The following is a 27679-nucleotide window of genomic DNA, read 5'->3' on the forward strand; positions in this document are numbered from 1 at the left end:
CCCCCTCCCTTTTCTCCCCTTCCCCTCCTACTTCCCGTAGGTCAAATTAGATTTCTAAACTTATCAGGGTATGTTATTCCCTTCTTGAACCAGATCAGATGACAGTGACGCTCAAATACTGCTCTTCTCCCTCCCTTCTTTCCCTCTACTATAATATGTTTTTGTGTCACTTCATTTGGTGTAATTTACCCTTTTCTACGACCTCATTACCTCTTTTCTCATAGCCCTCCCTTTACATCTCTTACTTATGTTTTTTATTTTTACATCAGTTAGTTTATACAGGCATTCACAATCTATGTGTATCCCTTTCAATTGTCATAATAGCTGTACCATTCTCAAGACTGACATATATGTGTGTGTGTGTGTGTGTGTGTGTGTGTGTGTGTGTATATATATATATATATATATATATATATATATATATATATATATAACATATATATGATGATATAATCCCACATAAAGATACAGACAACCTGCCCTTATTAGTTAATAAGGTTTGTGGGGGTTTTCCCACCGGTTACCTTTTTATGTCTCTCTTGAGTTTTGTATTTGGAGATCAAATTTTCCCTTGAGTTCTGGCCTTTTCATCAGGAAGGTCTGGAATTCCCTTATTTCATTGCACGTCCATCACCTTGCCTGAAAAATTATGCTTAGTTTCGCTGGGTAGTTGATCCTTGGTTGTAGTCCCAGCTCTTTTGCCCTTCAGAATATTATATTCCAATTTCTCCTGTCTTTTAATGTGGAAGCTGAGAGATCCTGCGTGATCCTGACTGTAGTTCCACGATATTTGAATTGCTTCTTTTTGGCTGCTTGCAGTATTTTCTCCTTTAGTTTATAGTTCTGAAATTTGGCTATAATATTTCTTGGTGTTTTCAGTTTGGGATCTCTTTCAGGGGGTGATCAGGGAATTCTTTCAATGACTATTTTGCCCTCCGGTTCTAGGACCTCTGGGCAGTTGTCTTTGATAATTTCTTCGAAGATACTGTCAAGGCTCTTTTTTCATCATGGATTTCCGGTAGACCAATAACTCTTAAGTTGTCTCTCCTGGATCTATTTTCCAGGTCAGTTGTTTTCCCAATCAGATATTTCACATTTTTTTCTATTTTTTCATTCTGTACATTTTGTTTTACTACTTCTTGGTGCCTCATAGATTCATTAGCTTCCACTTGCTCAACTCTAATTTTTAATGAGTTAGTGTTTTGATTTTGCTTTTGAGTCTCCTTTTCCAATTGGTTGATTTTACCCCTCAGGGTGTCATTTTCTCTATTTAGATTCTGAATCTCCATGGCCATTTTGCCAATATTATTCTTTAGGGACTTTTCCATTTTTTCCATGTTTTCTTTAACCTCTCTAATTTGGTTTTTAAAATCCTCCTTTAGCTCTTCCAGCAAAGCTTTTTTGGGCTGGAGACCAGTTCACATTATCTTTTGAGGTATCAGGTGGATCTATATTGTCACTGCTGTCCCCTTCCATATTGGTATTTTGATCCTGCCTGTCTCCATAAAAAGAATCTATTGTCCTTGGTTTTTTTGTGTTCTTCTTCATGTTTGTTGGTTTGCCTTTTCCTGGCTTTACAACGAATTTCTATCTGTGGATCTCAGGGCTTTCTGTTCCAGCTTTCTTATTCTGGGGGTTGTGAGTCTAGAATTATAACCTTCAGTTTCCTGAGGTGTGGGGGAGAGGTCTGGCTCCCTGACGTCTCACTCCCTATGGTTGCTCTCCAGCACTGTTGCTCTTCAGCAATGGTCTCAGCTGTTTGTTGTTTGAGCTGATGTCTGGCACTTCCCCTGGGGGAGCAAGATTATGTCTGGGCTGCTGGCATTGACCCCTGCCACCTCTGCCCTTCTGGGACTGATGAACTTCTACTATTTGACCACTGAAGCCCCACTACTTTCTGCTCAGTTCCAGCGTTCTTTTTTTTTCCCCGAGGAATTCTCTGTGTGGTGAGGGGGGGGATTAGAGCAATTTACCTGGCCATTATGTCTCCCAGAAGTTCAAGAAACCGAGTCCCTGGGCTGCAAGCATCAGGAGTTGGTGTTTTCCCAGCCGGTGGCGTTGCACTGCCTCTCCTCGCTTCCACAGACTGCCGTCCTGTGTTGGGAGTCCTGGGGATCTCCGCCGGTTTCGGGCACCCAGCTTTTTCCCAGCCAGTCTCCCACGTGGATTACCCGGGTGGCCGATTCTGCTTTGGTCTGGAGTAGCTCCGCACCGAGCACTCCCGAGCCTACAGGTTCTTACCTTTGGCCTTTCAGACTCTCCCGGCTCGGAGATTTGCCCCACTCAGACTCCTTGCGGTTTCTAACTCTCTCAAATCTGCTCAAATTCACTTTTTTATAGGAATCTGACAGACCTTGTGAGAGAAATCTGGTAAGACACTGCCTTCATGCAGCCATCTTGGCTCCGCCCCTCTGAAGTGGCTTTTAAAGTGGGAAATCCCTAAAGATTTCAGTAAATGACCCCTACCAACTGCTCCCTGTCTCTCTGTGATCAGAAATGCTGCTCCAGTACACTTTTCCTGGGCTTTTGTCAGTGTTGCAAGAATGGGAGCTAAATCAGATAAATGGTGTAAACATAGGGAACATCTATTTCAACTACAAATGTGTCAAAGTTTCATAGGTTCTTCTGGTCAAAATGGGTTCCATGATGATTTTCAATATCCACAGAATAACTGGACCTCAAAAGTAGCTTATCACATTTGTAAATGACATGAAGCTTAGGAAGTTAGCTAATATGAAGAACAGATTAGTATCCTAAATGATCCAAACTACTTAGAAGGGATGGGCCATAATAAGGGAATATACTTGGATTGAAAAAGTCAGCTTCACAAAACAATATGAAAAAATTTGTACAACAGTTCACAGGTAAAAGAATCAATTATTCTAGGGACTTTCCACTTCCACATGAGGCAACGTTGTGACCTACCTTAACAAACTGACACAATTCTAGGCTCTTTGCTGTAAGTCAAATTTCAAGAATAAGAGAGATGTTTTCATGTTCTGCCATGCCCTGGTCAAATGTCATCTGCATTAGCATGTTCAGTTCTGAGTGCTACCTAACAGTGACAAGCTGGAGCATATCCAGAATAAGGCTGCCAAGATGGTGAAGAGACCCAAAACTATGATATACGAGAATCTATTAAAGAACTGCCGTGTTTAACTGAAGAAGAGACTTATGAGAATATAAGAACAGTCTTCATGGACTTGAAGGGATCTGTGATGGGAGAGGATTGAATTTGGAACAATGGGTGTTGCAAGGAAGCAGATTTTTGGCTGGATTTGAAGGAAAACTTTCTAAGAATGCTAACCAACCAAAGTGGAATGGGTTGCCTGGGGACACAATGGATGCTCCAGATATGTATATCTATTATTTGTCTATGTGTCTGAGATACAAATCGCTTATCCCATTCCACCACTTCTCATCTTAACCTACATTCATTTGTTTTGTTGGTGTAGAAGCTTTTCAATTTCATGGAGTAGATTAGGTACACTATATACAGTAGCAAATGAGAACAGACACCAAGTGCTTCACTGATTGAGGAAAAAACTCACTATTTGACAAAAACTGCAGGAAGAACTGGAAAACATCTGGTAGAAACTAGGTATAGACCAACATCTTGCACTATATACCAAGACAAACTCAAAATGGGTATATGATTTAGACTTAAAGAGTTTTATCATAAGCAAATTAGTAGAGCAAGGAAAAATTACCTTGCAGATCTATAGATGGGGAAGAGGTCATGACCAAACAAGAGATAAAGAGCATTACAGGAGGTAACATGGGTAATTGTGCTTACATGAAGTTAAAAGGTATTTGCACAAACAAAACCAAAGTCAAACCAAGTCAAAATTAGAAAGAAAGTAAACTGGTAAGAAAGTTTACAGTAGGATTCTCTAATAAGGGTCCAAATTCTCAAAATTACAGAGAACAGAGTCAAATATACAAAAATAAGTCATTTCCCAATTGACAAATGGGAAAAAAGAATATCAACTAGAAGTTTTCAAAAGAAAAAAACCATAGCTATGAGTGGTCAAGTAAAAATGAGTAGGGAAATACAAATTAAAACAGCTCTTAGGTACCAACAAATGCCCATCAAATTGATTAAAATGACAGAAAGGGAAAATGACAAATGCCATAGGAGTTGTGGGAAAATAGGTATACTAATGCCCTATTGGTGGAGCTGTGAATTAGTCCAACCATTCTGGAGAGGAACTTGGAACTTTGCCCAAAAGGCTATAAAACCATGCATACCCTTTGACCTAACAATACTACTACAGTACTAGGTCTATACTCCAAAGAGATGAAAGACAAAGGAAAAGGACCCATATGTACAAAAATATTTATAGCTGCTCTTTTTCTGAAGGCAAAGAATTGGAAACTGAGGGAATGCCCATTAATTGGAAAATGGCCGAACAAGCTGTGGCATATGATTGGGATGGAATACTATTGTGCTATAAGAAACGACAAGACCTAAGTTTTCAGAAAAACCTGAAAAATACTTTTATAAACTGATGCAAAGAGAAGTGAGCAGAACAAGTAGAACCACATACATGGTGATGGCAACATTCTAATGATAATCAGCTATGGAAGACTTAGCTATTCTGATCAATATAATGATCCACAATAATCCCAAAATGATGAAAAATACTATCCACTTCCTGATAGAGAAGTGAAGGATTTCTGCATAGTACAATAGAATATTGCACAGTGAAGAATATTTTTCCTCTTCATTTTTCTTCTTTTTATTTGCAACATGGTCAATGTTTCACATGACTTCATATGTAAAATGAGTTTCATATTTCTTTAAATCTCAATGTAGCAGGGAGACAAAGAAATTGGAACTAAAAATAAAAATTTAAAATTAAAAAATCTGATTCACAAATAGTGTTATTAGGTCTAATCCATAGGGTTTCAGGCCTATTCTTCCACCATCTACACTTTAAGTTCTACTTCTATCCTTATCTTCTTTTAGAATGAAAATTATGAATTTTCTTCCTCTAGTTTTTTTGTTATCATTGTTGCTTTTAAATACATCCGTGTTTTTATTTCTAGATTTTCCCTTATTTTTCTGGAATAATTTCTTACCTTGCTTTCCATTGAAGCTGTCTTCATTTACCTGTCTTGAACTTCTGTTATCTGCAGTGTTTGCAAAGCAAATACTCAATTCTCAATTTCTCAATACTCAATAACAAATGTATTCCTAAAAATTACCTCAATATGCAAAACTGAGCAATAAAAACTACAGGCCTGATGGCAAAATGGAGTTAGGGTCACAACACTCAAAAACTTCATCACTGACACATAAAAAAGATAGGAACCTAATGAAAGTGGTAGCATGTTTTTATACTTGTTAAATTATTAAAAAATGCGCAAATACTACATTAAGTAATAACATTACCCTAAGTCTTAGGCTGTTGCTCTTTCTTGGCCCCATATTTCTGCAGGGCTAGGGCTAGCAAAATAGTGAGGCCAGAGGATAACCATGATAGGCCTGAACTCCAGGGCCCAGGCTTTGGCCAACGTGGAATGTGGGTGAGGAAGTAGCAGCAGACCAGCCCTCCTATCACCACTGTTCCTACTGTACCAGAAAACATAAAAATAAACATGGTACTTTACCCTGAAAAAGATACAAAGGGTGGGCAGAGCCAAGATGATGGAGAAAAGGTAGAGATTTCCATGAGCGCTCCCCTAAACCCCTCCAAATACCTTTTAAAACGACTCTAAACAAATTCTAGAACCCACAAAAAAGGGAGTGAAAGAAATTTCCAGCCAAACACAACTTGGAAGGTCATCAGGAAAGGTCTTTTGAACTAGGGGGAGAGAAAAGCAAAGTCCAATGCAGTCCAAGCCACAGGCCCAGCCGCATCAAAAATGGAACAGGCATAGAAACAACTGAATCACATGCAGCAATGGCACCTTCCGGACTTCTCAGCCTATAGACACCAAAGATAAGTTGGAAGATCAGACAACTTCAGAAAGTCACTTTTGGGTGACAGTGGAACACAGTCCAGTGCAGACCTCACCAGCACAGCCTCAGTCAAAGTAAACCAGGAGGAGGCCTTGGGAGTGATTGAATCAGTAGCAGCAGTGGCAGTGGCTGCTTTCCAGAGCTCTCAGACCATAGGTAGTAAGGGGGTCAAACAATTGGTCAGAAGGAGAGGACAAAGGGGGCTCCTTTTGTTAAATTATTTTACATTATATTATTTTTAGTATATTTATATTATTATATTTGTCTTTCCTAGCAGTGGGGGCAGCATTCTATTGCTTTGCTCATACTTGGATACAGATCCCAGTCCTGGGAGGCATTCCCAGGGTGAGGAAGAGCACTAGCAGAGCAGAGATAGCAGCCACAGTGAAGGGAGACCCTCCTCACAGTTCCAGGGCAGAAGATAGTGCTTTTGGTCACTCACAGACCAGAGTGCAGGCCAGGACAATAGTAAATACTTCTCCTTAGATGATACCACCTTGGAGCAACTGAAAACTTATAGGTCCCTAGAAGTATCTCTGAAAATAGCTGCACAAAACCCCTGAAGATTGGGACAGTGTGCCCTCAACACTGGAAGCAGAACTATTTTTAAAAAAGAGTTAAATGTCAAGTAACAGGCTGGGAAAATGAGCAATCAATAGAAAAAACTCTGACTATAGAAAGTTACTATGGTGACAAGAAAGATCAAAACAAACATTCAGAAGAAGACAACAAAGTGACAACTCCTACATCCAAAGCCTCAAAGAAAAAATATGAATGGGTCACAGGCCATGGAGGAGCTTAAAAAGGATTTTGAAAATCAAGTAAGAGAAGTAGAGGAAAAATTGGGAACAGAAATGAGAGTGACACAAAAAACTCATGAAAAACAAGTCAATAGCTTGGTAAAAGAGACACAAAAAATAATGAAGAAAATAACACCTTAAAAAACAGACTAACCCAAATGGCAAAAAAAAAGGTCCAAAAAGCCAATGAGGAGAAGAATGCCTTACAAAGCAGAATTGGCCAAATGGAAAAAGAGGTCCAAACGATCACTGAAGAAAACAATTCCTTAAAAATTAAAATGGAGCAAATGGAAGTCAATGACTTTATGAGAAATCAAGCAACAAAGAAAAAAATTCAAAAGAAAGAAAAGGTAGGAGACAACATGAAATATCTCATTGAAAAAAACAACTGACCTGGAAAACAGATCTAGTTGATATAACTTTAAAATTATAGGACTACCTAAAAGCCATGATGGAAAAAGGGTCCTAGACATCATCTTTCAAGAAATTGTCAAGGAAAGCTGTCCTGATATTCTAGAACCAGAAGGTAAAATAGAAATTTAAAGAATCCACTGGTCACCTGCTGATTGATATCCCCAAAAGAAAACTTTGAGGAATATGGCCAAATTCCAGAGTTCTCAAGTCAAGGAGAAAATATTGGAAGTAGCCAAAAAGAATCAACTCAACTATCATAGAGGCACAGTGGGGATAACACAAGATTTAGCAGCTTCTACATTAAAGAATCAGAGGGCTTATAATATGATATTCCAGAGGGCAAACAAGCTAGAATTGCAACCGAGAATCACCTACCCAGCAAAACTAAATATTATTCTTCGGGGGGGGGGAACATGGATATTCAATGAGATAAAGGACTTTCAAGCATTCTTTTTTTATTTTATTTTAGGTTTTATTTTATGTAATATTTTAGTTTTCAACATTGATTTCCACAAGATTTTGAGTTACAAATTTTCTCCCCATTTCTACCCTCCCCCCATTCCAAGATGGCATATATTCTGATTGCCTGGTTCCCCAGTCAGCCCTCTCCTCTTTCACCCTACTCGCTCACCCCATCCCCTTTCCCCTTACCTTCTTGGAGGGCAGAATAGATTTCTATGCCCCATTCCCTATATATCTTGTTTCCCAGCTGCATGCAAAAAAACTTTTTTTTATTTTTTAAGCATCTGCTTTTAAAACTTTGAGTTCCAAATTCTCTCCCCTCTTCCCTTTGCACACATCCTCCACAGGAAGGCAAGCAATTCAACATAGATCACACATGTATCATTATGTAAAACACTTCCACAATGCTCATGTTGTGAAAGGCTAACTATATTTCCTTCCATCCTATCCTGTCCCCCTTTATTCCGTTTTCTCCCTTGACCCTGTTCCTTTTCAAATGTTTTTGCTTTTGATCACCTCCTCCCACTATCTGCCCTCCCTTCTATCATCCTCCCTTTTTTATCCCCTTCACCTTACTTTCCTGTGGAGTAAGAAAACCAATTGAGTGTGTATGATATTCTCTCCTCAAGTTGAATCCGATGAGAGTAAGATTCACTCATTCCCCCTCACATGCCCCCTCTTACCTTCCAACACAACTGATTTTTCTTGCCACTTTTATGTGAGATAATTTACCCCATTCTATCTCTCCCTTTCTCCCTCTCTCAATATATTCCTCTCTCACCCCTTAAATTTATTTCATTTTTTTAGATATCATCCCTTCATATTCAACTCACCCTGTGCCCTCCATCTATATTCCCTTCAACTCCCCTAATACTGAGAAAGGTCTCATGAATTACACACATCATTTTTCCATGTAGGAATGTAAACAAAACAGTTCAACTTTAGTAAGTCCCTTATGAATTTCCTTTCTTATTTACTTTTTCATGCTTCTCTTGATTCTTGTATTTGAAAGTCAAATTCTCTATTCAGCTCTGGTCTTTTCACTGACAAAGCTTGAAAGTCCTCTATTTTGTTGAAAATCCATATTTTGCCTTGGAATATTATATTCAGTTCTGCTGGGTAGGTGATTCTTGGTTTTAATCCTAGCTCCTTTGACCTCTGGAATGCCATATTCCAAGTCCTTCGATCCCTTAATGTAGAAGCTGCTAGATCTTGTGTTATCCTAATTGTTTTTCCACAATATTCAAATTATTTCTTTCCGGCTGCTTGCAGTATGTAACATGTCCTCAATAGGGTCCTTGCTACAAGTAATGGAGCATTTTACACCTCCCTAATTAACTCATTAATACCCTCCCCATAATAATTCTTGCTTCTTCAAACATTTCCATCTACTTTCTGATGTCTCTTAGTCCCTCCTTACCCCCCATTCTCAGCTGAGAACCTTACATTATATTTTACTGAAAAAGCTGAGGCTATTCAGCAAATACAACCTCTTCTCTCTCCTCATCACACATGTGCCTTCTGCCATGATTTCCTTCTTCATTCCTCTTTCACGTGAATAGATGACCTTTCTTCTTGCCAAGGAAAATCCCTCTACATTCAGGAGGGATCCCATTCCACCCCATCTCCTTCAGCAGATTGCCTCTCTCTATCAGCCATAATCTCTCACACCATTCTCTTTGTCTTTACTGTCTGCTTTTCTGCTGCCTACAAATATGTCCATTTCCCTCAACCACAAAAAACTGTTACTTGATTCAACCCCCACCACAGCTATCATCCTATATTTCTCCTTCCTTTTATGACTCAAATCCTTGAAAAATATATCTACAATAGGTATCTCCACTTCCTATCCTTTTTACCTCCTAATTCCCTAAAGTCTGGCTTCCAACCTCATTATTTAATTAAAATTACTCTCTCTAAAGGTATTCATTTTTCTCCTTGATACTCTTTTCTCTCCAGGTTTTCATGCATTACTCTCCCCCTTCACAACTTCTAAACTTCCCAATTTCTGTCAAGAGCACTACAACTCTCCCAGTCACCCAGGCTCAAAACCCTAGATACATCTAAATCATCTCACCAATGACAGCTAATGATATCACCAATAGAAGCAATGTAGGGGTTAAGAAAAAGAAAATACACTAGGGCAGAGACTTTAGGTATGGTCGAGTTAGGTGGTGTGACAAGGATGAATATCCAGCAAAGAAGACTGAAAAAAATACTTGAATATGTAGGAGAAGAAGCAGGAGAAAATAGAGATCAATGCTTTCAAAGACTACAGAGAGCTCAAGCAGAATGAGGACTGGAAAAATATCATAAGAAAGAGGAGGCTGTAAGAGAACTCATTTGTTTATTACAAAGTTGAACTGGCTCAGAGAAAGAAAGACATTGTTTTGATATGAACAGAGGAGGAAGAACAATTTTTGCACTCAGAATGAGCAAATTCCCAGGATTAAAGAGAATGAAATTTAAAATAAAATTCAATTGAGAGTGATCCGATCCATGGAGCACAGAGTCAGAGAGAAACTTTGGGAAGCTATTAGGAGTTGTCTTAGAAAGGGATGAAGGAAACAAGGAAATGAGGGAGGTAAGGAGGAAACACATCCTCCTGATTTACTATTTGAATAGTTTAATATCTGGAAAAATTATACTTACAAAATTATAGTGAAACTCAACTGATCCTCCATTGCTAAGGGTTTCAAGTGCTCAACTTTAGAGCCACGGAACATAAATTCATTTGCTATCATTACTGCTATGCTTAACATTATGAAGAGAAGGTGGATTACACTTTCATTTTTCAGGCAATAATTTCAATATTATATATATATGGAATGTTTGACTAAACAATATAGAAGACCCAAGTTCTTCTCAAACGTTGGAAATCCAAGGTCATAGATTTCCAGTCAAGAGTATCTAATATACTTGTCACCCACTTCTTATCCATGCTCCCAATTAAATTTTAAAAAAAAAGGGAGACTGAGGAAAAATGATTGCTTTATTTATTTATTTTGCATTGAAAGAAAGTACTTAAAAGTTGGGGAAAGAGGTTAAGAACTAAAGGGACAAGTTTAAGCAGCAGCCAGGCACAAGGAACAGCATGTCATTTAAGGCTATGACTGGGATTTCCTAGGCAGCAATGGTTATGAGGTTGAAGGGAATCATCTTCTCCTAGAAAACATCAAAGAGAAAGTCAGTGATAAGTGTCTAGGATTGCACGGAGGAGCTAAAATGATGGTTTCCCATGACCTAGCAAAAGCTAGCCCCAAAATGCAAGATAGGTGAGAAAGAGCAGAGAATTTAAAATCAGAGGGAGTGGTTTCCCTTATGGGTTTCACTGATTCAGAAAAGGTCACTTGTGCGATCTCTCTAGGCTTCATTTACAACAACTGAAAAATGAGTAGGTTGAACGACATGAAAAGTTCTAAACTTAGAACTCTATATCCTCAGAAAAGGAGAGGCCACTGCTAAGTAAGAACCTACCATGTGTAAAGCTATGGACAGGTTGATTTCCATGTCCCTGAAACCCTTTGTGTAAATAAACTTTTTATCCAACTGGATCATGTATTTGAGAGACCCTAAGAGATCCCCTGGAGAAACTTGGAGGGGAAGAATAAAGGACAATTTCATCACAACATTCAAAAACTTGAAATCATGATTATTATTATTATTAATTATTATATTCTAGATTTAAAGCTTGAAGACATAATAGGAGTGATCTAATCCAACCTCACTCATTTTGAATAAGAGGAACCTGAGGCCAGAGAGGTGAAGGGACTTTCTCAGGGTCACCCAGGTAGTTGAAACTTGTGCCTCCACATTATCATTCTTCACACTGATTCTCCTAAGGCTATGCATTTGAGACACTTGCTCTCTCCTTCCACTGAGAAACAAACAAGAGGTAGTAGTCTCAAAATGAAATGCCAGGCAATAGATCGAGATGTATCAAAACATTTCTAATGTGCGGAAAGACAAAAGACTAAGATAGAAATCCAAAGGGGCCTCAAACCTATCTGAGATGGGCAAAACAATCTCGCTGTCAAGATTAGAGAGTTCATCTTCCTGTATTTGAACTAGACCAAGTAGATGTTTAAATCCCAGGTAAAGTGGAAGATTTTAGATTATTTTGGAAAAATTTGTCTAGATGTCTTGAAAGAGTACATACCTTAATCATGTTCTGGGGTGCAGGCCTCTGCAGAAACAAAGATATATGTGAGTGGATTGGCCAAAATCACTTCCTAACATCAAGTTCAAACAATTATACAAGGTCTCCTAAGATATAAATGTATAATAGTTTGTAACAGCTTCTAAAAGGGAAATCTATGGGAAGGGAAGACCAAGAAAAGAAGGGAAATGAAGAGTTTGGGGTTCTGGGGATGGCAGAATATGGTACAACAAAGTGGAGCCAATTCTATTCTTATTACCAAGTTGGATGGGAAAGTCAATTTCTTCTTGTTTAAATCCTTTAAGGCTGACAAACTTCTTATATTCCTCTAAGGCTTTTGCGTTCTCTTCTAAATCTAGACCTGCAAAGAGAGGGCAGAATGAATAACAGTTCCTTCTAACTCAATCCTTCTCTCCTATAGTGATAGTCCTTGCATTTTGCCTCATGGTCAGTTAAATTGCAAGCACAAAAAGAGATGAGAGAACTAAGTGGTTGTGAGCAGTTCAGCACTCTTATCTTCTGCCAACAAATGCCCTACTCCCCCAAATTAAGCAATTCTCAAACCCATCTCTCTACAGAAAAACCCATCTACATCTCCCAAGCATGCACTAAAACAAAATAGCCCTAATGCCCTCAAATCTGCAGAAGTGGGATGGAAGAGAGAGGTAAAATATGAAGACACAATGTCTTCTTCCCCCTGCTGCTTTCTTCAAAGCAGCATTTTGCTTTTTACAAACTCATTACAGAGTAGTTCGGTCAGCATTGACAGCCTGGGAATGGGATTGCTAAGCAATGCCTTTGTTGCCATGAAATCTTCAGAGAGAAAAACATTTGAGGGAATGCACGGAATCCACTGGCCACTCTATTGGGCTTTGGTTTGTATCAAAATGCATTCCCTCCTGCTGTTTTTAAAAATGCCAAATCTGGGAAAACCTGAAGAGCAGAAGGAATCCAGGTCAGCAGTTTCTAGCAGCTGTTCCACATCTTAACACTCTTCTCTTCGAGAAATTCATAGAATCCCACATTCCTTACCCAGAAGGTCGGCGATTCTTATTTGCCTGCCATAGAACTCCCCTTCAGAGAAGATAATCCAATGATCCTTGACAGATGTCTTTTCTATGAGTACCTGGCGTTTGCCCTCATCTGTGGAGATGGTGAAGAGATATACTGTTAGCATCTCTAATCCTCTTGGAAAATTTGTTGGGAGGAGACTACTGCAGGCTTTAGGATCTCACTCTGTTGGGAAAGACCCCACACCTGGTGGGCAGCAGCATCCAAGAATCAAGAAAAAGAGCTAGGTGGCCCCATAACCAGGACAACATCCCCTTGGATCTGATATGGCAGCCTTCTAATGTACTTATCAAGTAATATTGTATATTAAAGAAGCCCAGGACTGAATGTTTAAGAGTTTCAAAGTACCTAAAAAAAACCCAATACATTCCCTAATTTTACAGATAAGGAAACTGAGATGAAGAAAGTAATTAGTTTATCCTACTATCAAGGGATACTGTGCTGTAGTGAACAGAGAAACATTGGGGTTTGTTGGTCCTGAGTTTAGTCTCACCTCTGACATATACTGACAAGGTTACCATGACCAAGTCACTTAAATTCTCAATACCCTCAACCAACTCTCCAAGAATATAACTTGCAGAACAGGGGCTGATCTGTCTCGATAGAGGGAGTTTCCTTACTGGAAGGTCTTGATACCAATGAAATCATAAGTCAGGTCTAAAGTGACAAAGAAAGCAAGAATAAATGCATATCTGTTTTTGTGCCTTTGGCAAGAATCCCATTGAACTAAAATTTTGTCCCCTCCCTCAAAGACAAGCATAATGCTCTAAACATTGGTGTTGGTTAATAAATGTTTGTTGAATGAGGGCAGCAGTAGCATGATGTCACTGTCCTTGGCTTTGGGAAATGATTCAGACTCAATTCTTCCTAATATATAAATGGAAACCTCCATTTTAAAAAATAGTGATGCAGATCGCTTGTTTTTGCATATAATCCCTTGCATACAAAAATCTGATCCCAGGAATCAAAGCAAGTGACTGGTTTAGTGCCCCATCTTTTGATGTCTTCCTCTTCCCCCCCCCCAAGAAACATTCTGCAGAGTCGTCATATTTATTTGTAATGAGCCCTATTGTGACACGTTTTTACAGATTAATTATGAATCCCAAGAACACCATTCATAACAATATTTTGGCCCAGTGAAGTTTCTAATGGTAGGACAAAACTTAAAGAAATGTTCTTGTTCCCATAGCAAATTATAAGAGTAGCTACATAATCTGACTTTGTCACTGCAGCTCTTCATACCCAGGGATTTAGTCAGTCACATCTGCAGACAGACAATCCTACTCATAGACTCAATCTATATCATAGAAAATGCATGTAAATTTGCTAGATATTGTCAAGAAAACCCAGCTTTTGAACTCCATCATTTAAGAAAAGACTCATGTCGCAACCACTGTTTGGACCTGACAGATCACCTTGAAGGAGGCCTTATCTCAGGCTGGATTTCCTTTAATACAGAATGTTTGATTTACTTACCCGCAGAAAATATCCCAGGCTGGTTTGTTTTCTCTAATTTAAATTTAATCTCTTTGCACCTGCCATGCTTGCTAGAAAACAGAACACATGTGATGATTTTGCTGGAGACAACAAGAGGAAGACAAATTTATAAGTGACTGAAATGAGGAAAGGTTATTTGATTCCTTCACTCCTATCCCAGTTCTCAACGTGGCAAGCACTGGAAAATGTCCGAAAGCGATTAGCATTACAGACTGTGGTCTGATTATTCACACTCATAGAAAAGAACTGTGTGACTGAGCACCCATCTTTTGAATATTGAAAAATCTCTGGGTCAAGCTATAGAGCTGGAAATCACAGTATACCATGACTTCTAAGAAATCCAAACCCAAGTGACCCCAAAGGAAGTGAAGAGAGATGCACACTATGAGGAGGCTGCAGTATATAACCTAGGACATCTCATGTCATGAACTTCATGGAGCAAAGGCATCCACAGAAGAACAAGAAAAGTTTAGAGGAGGCCTAAGGCCACGTGGGGATTGGAGTTAGACAATGAATCAGAAAAAATTTAGTCAATGAGTGCACTGTAAGCATTTCACTCATTGCTGGGAAAGTAAGCCAAAGTTTCATATACATACATGTTTTTATATGTCTATATGTACATGTACGCAATTGTATATGTCTATGTATATACTCTAACTATAACCTGAATCTTAACTTTCTCAGTCTCTAACTCTAACACATATAGATACTGTGTGTGGTCATATTAGAGATGCAGAGGATATCAAGTGATCTGCTCTAGTTGTGTTCCTAGAATAGGAGAGGTAAAGATGAAGCAGGGTGACAGGACAATTCTCGATGGTCTACTTACTTGCTGGTAAGTTTGACCTCCAGATTCCCATCACTAAATTGGGTGACTGTCAAGGGTGGTATATGCTTATGCTTCTTCTTCCGAGGTAATTCATTGTGTGCCACAATGGCCTTTACAAAGTATGTACCCTAGAGGCAATTGTGATATGTAGCTAGTAATTGAAGGAGGAAAAATGAGGGAGAAAATGAGGGACCCAACCCTTCACAAATGTCTCTTCATCATCTGGACCTTCTTCCCCATCTCTCAAAAGAATCCCAGCTCTGAGGCAAAATTCTTGCATGGGTCAGTTACCCAGGAATGACCATGGACTTTCAGGCAACATATACAAAGTAGAGTTTTGTGAGAAACCATTAGGTTGAAGTGAACTAGCCACGAGAACACAAACCTATCAAACTGGCCCAACTTCAACATGCCCTAAATGGAAGCAGACATTTGGCAATGAACCCCCAAATGGAATCCTTAAAAAAATTCACTGAACCTTGGGAGACTTAACTCCACTCAAGAACATTATTTGTTGTGAATGGTCATTAGCAAAGATAAAATAACTGAATCATGTCCCCCATTTCCAGTTCATTCTGGAAAGAGTAAATTAAAGCAAGAGAAAAGTGAAATGCTTGACTTGAAATCAATTTCTTATACTAACTTTCCCCCGTAAACTCAATACAAGATTTTCTGATGGAATCTATAGTGCTAAAATATAAGGCTACAGAACCAAATTAAAAAGAGCCCAGTGGGGCCCTAATTTTGAAATGAGAGCCTTTTGCTAGCATACATCCCTCCTTCTAGTCTACAAGATCTCCCAATGAAGTCTCACCTCAAATTGTTCTTCAGAAGAGGATGACTCCTGAGCTTGGAGGATAGAGAACAAGCTTAGTGCTAGAGTGAGGAAAAGGACCTTCATCTTTGCAGACTTTCACAGATCTTTACCTTCAGTCCCTCACTCACTGAAGCAGGTGACAGTATGTGTCCTCCTCTCCTAACATCTCTCCCTATAAATATATTCTGAGATCAATGTGGCATTGAAAACTCTTATCTTTTTGCACAGTGTTCCAGTAAGTCTTACAACAGAGCAATGGGAGATAAGAGAAAGGTAAAATACTATGTTATTATTTTTGGAAGCCTCATGCCTTTCTTCATTTTCAATGACTACTCATTAAAATCCATCCAAATAATCAACTAGACCTAACTTTTGCATTGCTGCATCCTCCTCCAGTTCTAATAATTGATTCATTTACTCTTGGGAAGGAGATTGTTATCAGAATAGGAAGCAGTTCAAAGATTCTTTGAGCAACAAAGAGAAAATCAGTGGCTTTAATCCAACCACACCCCATCCCACCCCCTCATTTTTGCTGGCACATTTTGTAAAGTTTTTCATGTGTATTAAAGACCTCTCTCTAGTTCTGTTTCCATGATGCAGTAAAAAATAAATAAATAAATGACCACACACACACACACACACACACACACACACACACACACACACACTGGGCAAAACAACAGTCAGAAAATCTGGGTTTGAATGCCACTTCCCTTACTCATTCCATGTTAAACAAGGTTCCCCTTCTCTCAATCAGAAAGGGCTCTTAACTTCTAGCACTTTCACATCAGTCCTGTAACGTCAACAAATTATACATCGTGATCCCCATTGTGGAGGCAGAGACCTTAATGACTGCCCTGCCATCACAAAGAGTGGAAGAACTAGAGCCAAAGTCCAGTTCTCCTAGGCTTGGCCCCACCACTCTCACAAACACGTCACTAAAAATGAAATTGTCTTTTTCCTTGGAACGTTTATAATTATCTGAGTTGGGGAGACCCACCCGACACCATGAATCTACCCAGGTTGTTTGGACGTATGATATTGATCACGTGAAAACTGGCGGTAGAGCATTTGGGCTGAGTTTTACTTGTCAAAGTGAAGCTCTCTGGGACATTGAATCATATATGTTTAACTTCTTTAAAAGTAAAAAAGTACATCAGGCTTTGCAACCAGCCCTCCAGCTACCGCCGCCACCGCTGCCCGCCAGCACTCCTGCTCGCCCCCAGCACTCCTGTTCCCCACCCGCCTGCTCCTCCAGTTTTTTTGTGTAGAAACGTCCTGGTTCCTAGAACGCGAGCCTCGAGGGGCAACGGGTCTGTCGCCAAGGTACTCGAGAAACGCCTGAGCGATGGCCACCACTAGAAAAAAGTTTGTTGTAGTGGGTGATGGTACATGTGGGAAGACATGCTTGCTGATTGTATTTAGCAAAGACCAGTTCGCTGAAGTTTTTGTGCCCGTGTTGTTTGGAAATTATGCGGCAGATATTGAAGTGGATGGAAAACAGGTGGAGTTGGCTCTGTGGGACACAGCTGGTCAAGAAGATTATGACCGCCTCAGACCTCAATACCATCCAGATACAGATGCTATACTTATGTGCTCTTCCATCGATAACCGTGACAGTGTAGCAAACATCCAAGAGAGGTGGACCCCGGAGGTGAAACATTTCTGTCCCAATGTGCCCATCATCCTGGTTGGGAACAAGAAGGATCTTCGAAATGATGAGCACACGAGACGAGAGAAGAAGCCAGTGAAACCTGAAGAAGGCAGAGATGTGGCAAATCGGATTGGTGCGTTTGGTTATATGGAGTGCTCAGCAAAGACCAAAGACAGTGTGAAGGAGGTCTTTGAAATGGCCACAAGAGCAGCTTGGCATGGCAGATGTGGAAAGAAAAAATCCAGGTGCCTTGTCTTGTAAACACAGTGGAAAGCGCAAGCCTTCACTTGGTTATGAAGTTCTGTTTATTAATCTTAGTGTGTGCTTACTGGCCTTTTTCATTTATCTAAATTTCCTTGAAGAGATTTACAAATCAGAAATCAACTTGCTACCAGCATTTAGAAGCCAACCATGATTGTTTAATGACAGTCTGTGTCCAACACATCTGTGCACACCAGGGTCCTTCTGACATTACTCTTAATAACCTTCTTCATTCTCCCAACCAGCATATCACGTGCTCATTCAAAGGAAGTCTTAACTTCTTTCTAGAAAGAGAAATTTTGTGAAATTGGACTTTAACTGCTTTTATACCTACCATGTCCTGTTGCTGTCAGTTGCAGGGCCCTGTGGGGAGTAAATACAAAGTCACTTCAGAGCAGGACCTCTAATAAGGCTTTCATTGCTATAGCACTGGGGTATTATTCAATTGTTTGAAAATGGGACCCAGCCAGAGATGCCAAGTCCCCATATAACTGCGGCAAAGCTACAGTTCTGTGGTTTCATGTTAGTTACCTTAGAGTTACTGTATAATTAGTGTCACTTAATGTATGTCACCAAAAAATAAATATATCTACCCCTCCCCCAAAAAAGAAAAATAAAAGTAGCAGATCATTTATTTGCAGGTCACTCAGCAACAACTTCACTAATATTTTCCTAGGGAACCTTATTTTTTCTTGCAAACAAACTCTTTGACTACTGATCAGTTACCCCAGATATTGATAATTTTACTGCGATATACCAAACAATAATTATTAATTAAGTGCCTGCTATGTGCCAGACATTGTGCTAGCCATTAAACAAAACCAATATAGTCTCTGTGCTCAAAGTGCTTCTGTTCCATTAAGGAAACAACATGTATGGGTATAGTAATGTATATGGAATAGCTAAAAGGTAATTTGAGAGGCAAGAGAAGCATTAACTGCTAGTAAGATAAGGAAAGGCCTCATGTTTGAAGTGGCTTTTAAAGTGTAAAATCCCTAAAGATTTCAGCAAATGACCCCTACCAACTCCTCCCTGTCTCTCTGTGATCAGAAATGCTGCTCCAGTACACATTTTCCTGGGTTTTTTGTCAGTGTTGCAAGAATGGGAGGTAAATCAGATAAATGGTGTAAGCATAGGGAACATCTATTTCAACTACACGTGTGTCAAAGTTTCATAGGTTCTCCTTCTATGCAAAATGGGTTTCATGATGATTTTCAATATCCACAGAATTACTGGACCTCAAAAGTAAATTATCACATTTGTAAAATGACATAAAGCTTAGGAAGTTAGCTAACATGAAGAACAGATTAGGATCCTAAATGATCCAAACTACTTAGAATGGATGGGCCATACTAAGGGAATATACCTGGATTGAAAAAAAATCAGCTTCTCAAGACAAGACTAGAAATTTGTACAATAATTCACAGGAAAAATAGTGATTCTTTGGGCATCCCAGTTCAACAAGAGGCAACATCATGTCCTACATGAACAAACTAACAGAATTCTAGGCTCTTAGCTGTACGTCAAATTTCAAGAATAAGAGAGATGATATTCATGTTCTGCCATGCCCTGGTCAAATGTCATCCGCATTAGCATGTTCAGTTCTGAGTGCTACCTAACAGTGACAAGCCGGAGCATATCCAGAATAAGACTGCCAAGATGGTGAAGAGACCCAAAACTATGATATACAAGAATCTGTTAAAAGAACTGCCATGCTTGCCTGAAGAAGAGACTTATGAGACTGTAAAAATAGTCTTCATGAACTTGAAGGGATCTGTGATGGGAAAGGATTGAATTTGGAACAATGGGTGTTGCAAGGAGAAAGTTTTGGCTGAATTTGAGGAAAAACTTTCTAACAATGCTAACAAAAGTGGAATGAGGTGCCTGGGGAGACAATGGATATCCCAGATATGTATATCTATTATTTGTCTATGTGTCTTAGATACAAATCACTTATCACAGAAATTCAATGAAAAGATTTATCCCATTCAACCACTTCTTATCTTAACCTACATTCATTCATTTTGTTGTTGTAGAAACTTTTCAATTTCATGGAATAGATTAGGTGCACTATATACAGTAGCAAATGGAAACAGCCATCAAGTGCTTCATAAATCCAAAGATCTCACCTATTGAGGAAAGAACTCACTATCTGACAAAAACTGCAGGAAGAACTGGAAAACATCTGGCAGAAACTAGGCATAGATCCACATCTCACACTATATATGAAGACAAACTCAAAAATGATGATATGATTTAGATTTAAAGGGATATATCATAAGCAAATTAGTGAAACGTGGAAAAAAATTACCTTTCAGACCTATGGATGGGGAAGAGTTCATGACCAAACAAGAGATAGAGAGGACCATAGAAGGTAACATGGATAATTTTGATCACATGAAATTAAAAGATATTTGCCTAAACAAAACCAATGCAGTCAAATTTAGAAAGTAAGAAATTGGTAGGAGAATTTGCAGTAAGATTCTCTAATAAAAGTCTCAGTTCTCAAAATTACAGAGAATAGAATCAAATATACAAAAATAAGCCATTTCCCAATTGACAAATGGTCAAAGAATATGAACTAGCAGTTTTCAAAAGAAAAAAAATCGTAGTTATCAATGGTCAAGTAAAAATGCTCTAATAATTAGGAAAATACAAATTAAAAGAGCTCTTAGGTACCAAGAAATGCCCATCAAATTGATCAAAATGACACAAAGGGAAAGGGAAAATGACAAATGCCATAGGAGTTGTGGGAAAATAGGTATACCAATGCCCTATTGGTGGAGCTGTGAATTAGTCCCACCATTCTGAAGAACAATTTGGAACTGTGCCCAAAGGGCCATAAAACTATGCATACCCTTTGACCCAACAATACTACGGTAATACTAGGTCTATACCCAAAAGAGATGAAAGACAAAAGAAAAAGACCCATATGTACAAAAATATAGCAACTCTTCTTCTGAAGGCAAAGAATTGGAAAATGAGGGGATACCCATCAATTGGAAAATGGCTGAACGAGTTGTAGCATGTGATTGTGATGGGCTACTATTGTAATACTATTGAAATGAAAAGCACTATCGGTCCAGAAAAAACTAAAAATAACTTATATGAACTGATGCAAAGTGAAGTGAGCAGAACAAGGAGAACCACGTACAAGGTGATGGCAATATTGTAATGATAATCAACTGTGAAGGACTTAGCTATTCAGATCAATACAATGATCCACAACAATCCCAAACTGATGAAAAATACTAAAGACTTCCTGATGGAGAAGTGGTAAATTTCTGCATATAGTACAATAGAACACTGCATTGTGAAAAATATTTTTCCTCCTCACTTTTTTTAATTGCAACGTGGTGAATGTGAACATTTGTTTCACATGACTTTATATGTAAAATTGGTTTCATATTTCTTTAAATCTCAATGCAGGACACAGGGAGAGAAGTTTGGAGCTGAAAATAAAAATTTGAAAGAAAAAACAAAAATCTGATTCACAAGTAGAAAGTGTTATTAGGTCTAAGCCATAGGGTTTCAGGCTTGTTGTTCCATGTTTTCTCAGTTTAAGTTCTACTTTCATCCTTATCTTCTTTTAGAATGAAAATTATGAATTTACTTCCTCTAGTTTTTTTGTTATCATTGTTGCTTTTAAATAAATCCACGTTTTTATTTCTAGACTTTCCCTTATTTTTCTGAAATAATTTCTTACCCTTGCTTTCCATTGAAGCTGTCTTCACTTACCTATCTTGAACTTCTGTTGTCTGCAGTATTTGCAAAGCAAGCAAATACTCAATTCTGTTTAAACATAACAAATGTATTCCTAAAAATCACCTCAATATGCAAAACTGAGCAATAAAAACTACAGGCCTGATGGGAAAATGGAGTTAGGGCTACAACACTCAAAAACTTCATCACTGACACATAAAAAAGATAGGAACCTAATGAAAGTGGTAGCATGTTTTTATACTTGTTAAATTATTAAGAAATGCGTAAATACTACATTAAGTAGTAACATTATCCTAAGTCTTAGGCTGTTGCTCTTTCTTGGTCCCATATTTCTGCAGGGCTAGGACTAGCAAAATAGTGAAGCCAGAGGGTAACCTTGATATGCCTGAACACCAGGGTCCAGGCTTTGGCCATCGTGGAATGTGGGTGAGGAAGTAGCAGCAGACCAGCCCTCCTATCACCACAGTTCCTACTGTACCAAAAACATAAAAATAAATATGGTACTTTACCCTGAAAAAGATACAAAGTGTGGGCAGAGCCACAATGGTGGAGAAAAGGTAGAGACTTCCATGAGTTCTCCCCTAAACCCCTCCAAATACCTTTTAAAATGACTCTAAACAAATTCTAGAGCAGCAGAACCCACAGAAAATGGAGTGAAAGAAATTTCCAGCCCAAGACAACTTGAGAGGTCATCAGGAAAGGTCTTTTGAACTAGGGGGAGAGAAAAGTAAAGTCCAATGCAGGCCAAGCCACAGGCCCAGCCCCATCAAAAATGGAACAGGCATAGAAACAACTGAATCTCCTGCAGCAATGGCAGCTTCCGGACTTCTCAGCCTATACACACCAAAGACAAGTTGGAAGATCAGACAACTTTTTCTGAAGTTTTTACTTTTGGGTGACAATGGAACACAGTCCAGTGCAGGCCTCACAAGCACAGCCTCAGTCTAAGTAAACCAGGAGGAGGCCTTGGGAGTGATTGAATCAGCAGCAGCAGTGGCAGTGGCTGCTTTCCAGAGCTCTCAGACCATAGATAGTAAGGGGGTCAAACAACTGGTGAGAAGGAGAGTTAAATTATTTTACATTATATTATTTTTAGTATATTTATATTATTATATTGGTCATTACTAGCAGTGGGGGCAGCATTCTATTGCTTTGCTCATACTTGGATACAGACCCCAGTCCTGGGAGGCAGTCCCAGGGTGAGGAAGAGCACTAGCAGAGCAGAGATAGCAGCCACAGTGAAGGGAGACCCTCCTCACAGTTCCAGGGCAGAAGATAGTGCTTTTGGTCACTCACAGACCAGAGTGCAGGCCAGGACAATAGTAAACACTTCTCCTTAGATAATACCACCTTGGAACAACTGAAAACTTACAGGTCCCTAGAAGTATCTCTGAAAATAGCTGCACAAAACCCCTGAAGATTGGGACAGTGTGCCCTCCATACTGGAAGCAGAGCACTATTTTAAAAAAAGAGTTAAATGTCAAGTAACAGGCTGGGAAATGAGCAATCAATAGAAAAAACTCTGACTATAGAAAGTTGCTATGGTGACAAGAAAGATGAAAACAAACACTCAGAAGAAGACAACAAAGTGACAACTCCTACATCCAAAGCCTCAAAGAAAAAATATGAATGGGTCACAGGCCATGGAGGAGCTTAAAAAGGATTTTGAAAATCAAGTAAGAGAAGTAGAGGAAAAATTGGGAACAGAAATGAGAGTGACACAAGAAACTCATGAAAAACAAGTCAATAGCTTGGTAAAAGAGACACAAAAAATAATGAAGAAAATAACACCTTAAAAAACAGACTAACCCAAATGGCAAAAAAGGTCCAAAAAGCCAATGAGGAGAAGAATGCCTTACAAAGCAGAATTGGCCAAATGGAAAAAGAGGTCCAAAAGATCACTGAAGAAAACAATTCCTTAAAAATTAGAATGGAGCAAATGGAAGTCAATGACTTTATGAGAAATCAAGCAACAAAGAAAAAAAATCAAAAGAAAGAAAAGGTAGGAGACAACGTGAAATATTTCATTGAAAAAAAAACTGACCTGGAAAACAGATCTAGTTGATATAACTTAAAAATGATAGGACTACGTAAAAGCCATGATGAAAAAAAGGATCCTAGACATCATCTTTCAAGAAATTGTCAAGGAAAGCTGTCCTGATATTCTAGAACCAGAAGGTAAAATAGAAATTTAAAGAATCCACTGGTCACCTGCTAAAAGATATCCCCAAAAGAAAACTTTGAGGAATATAGCCAAATTCCAGAGTTCTCAAGTCAAGGAGAAAATATTGGAAGTAGCCAAAAAGAATCAACTCAACTATCATAGAGGCACAGTGGGGATAACACAAGATTTAGCAGCTTCTACATTAAAGAATCAGAGGGCTTATAATATGATATTCCAGAGGGCAAACAAGCTAGAATTGCAACCGAGAATCACCTACCCAGCAAAACTAAATATAATTCTTCCAGGGGAGGGTGGGGGACATGGATATTCAATGAGATAAAGGACTTTCAAGCATTCTTTTTTTATTTTATTTTAGGTTTTATTTTATGTAATATTTTAGTTTTCAACATTGATTTCCACAAGATTTTGAGTTACAAATTTTCTCCCCATTTCTACCCTCCCCCCATTCCAAGATGGCATATATTCTGATTGCCTGGTTCCCCAGTCAGCCCTCTCCTCTTTCACCCTACTCGCTCACCCCATCCCTTTTCCCCTTACCTTCTTGGAGGGCAGAATAGATTTCTATGCCCCATTCCCTATATATCTTGTTTCCCAGCTGCATGCAAAAAAACTTTTTTTTATTTTTTAAGCATCTGCTTTTAAAACTTTGAGTTCCAAATTCTCTCCCCTCTTCCCTTTGCACACATCCTCCACAGGAAGGCAAGCAATTCAACATAGATCACACATGTATCATTATGTAAAACACTTCCACAATGCTCATGTTGTGAAAAGCTAACTATATTTCCTTCCATCCTATCCTGTCCCCCTTTATTCCGTTTTCTCCCTTGACCCTGTTCCTTTTCAAATGTTTTTGCTTTTGATCACCTCCTCCCACTATCTGCCCTCCCTTCTATCATCCTCCCTTTTTTATCCCCTTCACCTTACTTTCCTGTGGAGTAAGAAAACCAATTGAGTGTGTATGATATTCCCTCCTCAAGTTGAATCCGATGAGAGTAAGATTCACTCATTCCCCCTCACATGCCCCCTCTTACCTTCCAACACAACTGATTTTTCTTGCCACTTTTATGTGAGATAATTTACCCCATTCTATCTCTCCCTTTCTCCCTCTCTCAATATATTCCTCTCTCACCCCTTAAATTTATTTCATTTTTTTAGATATCATCCCTTCATATTCAACTCACCCTGTGCCCTCCATCTATATTCCCTTCAACTCCCCTAATACTGAGAAAGGTCTCATGAATTACACACATCATCTTTCCATGTAGGAATGTAAACAAAACAGTTCAACTTTAGTAAGTCCCTTATGAATTTCCTTTCTTATTTACTTTTTCATGCTTCTCTTGATTCTTGTATTTGAAAGTCAAATTCTCTATTCAGCTCTGGTCTTTTCACTGACAAAGCTTGAAAGTCCTCTATTTTGTTGAAAATCCATATTTTGCCTTGCAACATTATATTCAGTTCTGCTGGGTAGGTGATTCTTGGTTTTAATCCTAGCTCCTTTGACCTCTGGAATGCCATATTCCAAGCCCTTCAATCCCTTAATGTAGAAGCTGCTAGATCTTGTATTATCCTAATTGTTTTTCTACAATATTCAAATTATTTCTTTCTGGCTGCTTGCAGTATTTTCTCCTTGACCTGGAAACTCTGGAATTTGGCAACAATATTCCTAGGAGTTTTCTTTTTGAGATCTTTTTCAAGAGGCAATTGGTGGATTCTTTCAATTTCCATTTTACCCTCTGGTTCTAGACTATCAGGGCAGTTCTACTTGATAATTTCTTGAAAGATGATGTCTAGGCTCTTTTTTTCATCATGGCTTTCAGGTAGTCCAATAATTTTTAAGTTCTCTCTCCTGGATCTATTTTCCACGCCAATGGTTTTTTCCAATGAGATATTTCACATTGTCTTCCATTTTTCATTCCTTTGGTTCTGTTTTATAATACCTTGGTTTTTCATAACTTCACTAGCTTCGACTTGCTCCAATCTAATTTTTAAGGTGGTATTTTCTTCAGTGGTCTTTGGGACCTCCTTCTCCATTTGGTCAATTTTGCCTTTCAAGGCATTCTTCTCCTCATTGGCTTTTTGGAGCTCTATTGACATTTGGGTTAGTCTGTTCTTTAAGGTGGTATTTTCTTCAGTACTTTTTCAGTCTCCTTTAGCAAGTCATTGACTTGTTTTTCATGGTTTTCTCGAATCACCCTCATTTCTCAGCCCAATTTCCTCTACTTCCATTACTTGCTTTTCCAAATCCTTTTTGAGTTCTTCCATGGCCTGAGCCCAACTCATATTTTTCTTGGAAGCTTTTGATGTAGGCTCTTTGACTTTATTGACTCCTTCTGGCTATATGTTTTGAACTTTGACACAAAAAAAGGAATCTAGAGTTTGAGTCTGAGTCTGAGTTTCTTTTCACTGCCTGTTCATGTTCCCAGCCAACTACTTGACCCTTGAGCTTTTTTGTCAGCATATGACTGCTTGTAGAGTAGAGAGTACTTTCCCTCTGCTGTTTTGTGGGTTCTGCAGCTCTAGAATTTATTCAGAGTCATTTTTACAGTGGTTGCAGGGATTTGGGGAGAAGCTTAAGCAAATCCCTGCTTTCCAGCCACCATCTTCCTTTCAAGCATTCTTGATGAAAAGACCAGGGCTGAATACAAAATTGGACTTTCAAATACAAGACTCAAGAGATGCATAAAAATGTAAACAAGAGAAATCATAAGGAATTGAATAAAGTTAAACTGTTTACATGCCTACATAGGAAGATAATATTTGTCACTCATAAGACCTTTCTCTTTATGAGGGCAGTTAGAAGGAGTGTATATGGACAGAGGGCACAGATGTGAGTTGAATATGAAGGGATGATAGCTAAAAAAATAAAATTAAGTGGTGAGAGAGAAATGTACAGGAAGAAAAAGAAAGGGAGAGGTAGAGAAGCAAGAAAAGGTTTTACAGTGGAGGGGAAGAAGGGAGAGAGGAGGGAGAGTGCATGAAGCTTACTCTCATCGGAATTGACTAAAAAAGGCAATAACACATTCATTTGGGTATAGAAATCTATCTTACCATACATGAAACTAGGAAGGGAGGAGGATAAGAAAATAGGGGGTGATAGAAGGGAAGGCAGATTGGGGGAGTGGGTAATCAAGCAAACACTTTTGAGGAGAGACTGGGCAAAAGTAGAGGGAGAATAGAATAGATCGGGTAATAGGATGGAGGAAAATATGTTATCAAATGTGTGAACAATTTTTTGAAGCAAGCTTCTCTGATAAAGGCTTCATTTCTCAAATATATAGAGAACTGAGGCAAATTTATAAAAAAAATAAGAGCCATTCCACAACTAGTAAGTGATCAAAAGATATGATCAGTTTTCAGATAAAGTAAGCAAAGCTATCTGTATAAAAATGAAAAATTACTCTAAGTCAACAAAATTACTCTACTCAAACAATTCTGACATACTACCTCATACCTATTAGGTTGGCTAATAGAATAGAAAAGGTAAATGACAAATGTTGGAGGGGATGTGGGAAAAATGAGACATTAACACACTGTTGGTGGAGTTGTGAACTGCTCCAATTATTCTGTAGAGCAATTTGGAACTATGCCCAAAGGGCTATAAAACCATGCATAGCCTTTGACCTAGTAACATTACTTTTAGGTATGTATACCAAAGGAGAGCTAAAAAAAAAAGAAAAGGACCTGTATGTACAAAATATATATAATACCTCTTTGCTTATGGCAAAGAATTAGAAATTGAAGGGATACCTATCAACTGGGGCATGGCTGAACAATTTGTGGTATGTGATTATGTTGGAATACTGCCGTACTATAAGAAATGGTGAGCAGGATGCTCA

The 27679-nt window shown here is 38.7% G+C and overlaps 2 protein-coding genes across 4 annotated transcripts; one reads left to right on the plus strand and one right to left on the minus strand.

Moving 5' to 3' along the window:
* Positions 1 to 11804: 11804 nt before the first annotated feature.
* Positions 11805 to 16101, minus strand: LOC118842307 (late lactation protein B-like). Its single transcript, XM_036749880.1, has 6 exons — positions 16015 to 16101; positions 15201 to 15328; positions 14351 to 14421; positions 12836 to 12946; positions 12063 to 12164; positions 11805 to 11830 (listed from the first exon to the last, which is right to left on the minus strand). Exons 1-6 carry the CDS (start codon positions 16099 to 16101, stop codon positions 11805 to 11807), a joined length of 525 nt encoding a protein of 174 aa, XP_036605775.1.
* A 1264-nt stretch (positions 16102 to 17365) lies between these two features.
* LOC118843281 (transforming protein RhoA-like) lies at positions 17366 to 17932 on the plus strand. Of its 3 annotated transcripts, none has more exons than XM_036750842.1 (2): positions 17366 to 17521; positions 17759 to 17932. In XM_036750842.1, the coding sequence occupies exons 1-2, from the start codon at positions 17366 to 17368 to the stop codon at positions 17930 to 17932; spliced, it is 330 nt and encodes a 109-aa protein (XP_036606737.1). The 3 variants fall into 3 exon arrangements, with proteins under 3 accessions (XP_036606737.1, XP_036606736.1, XP_036606735.1); XM_036750841.1 differs by having other exon boundaries at positions 17366 to 17478; positions 17575 to 17932; XM_036750840.1 differs by having other exon boundaries at positions 17366 to 17932.
* Positions 17933 to 27679: the final 9747 nt, after the last annotated feature.

This window comes from Trichosurus vulpecula, chromosome 3, assembly GCF_011100635.1.
Source record: "Trichosurus vulpecula isolate mTriVul1 chromosome 3, mTriVul1.pri, whole genome shotgun sequence".
NCBI lineage: Eukaryota > Metazoa > Chordata > Mammalia > Diprotodontia > Phalangeridae > Trichosurus > Trichosurus vulpecula.

Excerpts from the sequence above, each read along its gene's own strand:
- LOC118843281 (XM_036750840.1), top strand. The coding sequence starts at position 17,366 with ATGGCCACCACTAGAAAAAAGTTTGTTGTAGTGGGTGATGGTACATGT.
- LOC118842307 (XM_036749880.1), bottom strand. The coding sequence starts at position 16,101 with ATGAAGGTCCTTTTCCTCACTCTAGCACTAAGCTTGTTCTCTATCCTC. Across the intron at positions 15,329-16,014 it reads CTTCTGAAGAACAATTTGAG|GGTACATACTTTGTAAAGGC; the intron begins GTGAGACTTCAT and ends AATTGCCTCTAG. Across the intron at positions 14,422-15,200 it reads GAGGTCAAACTTACCAGCAA|CAAGCATGGCAGGTGCAAAG; the intron begins GTAAGTAGACCA and ends TCTGTTTTCTAG.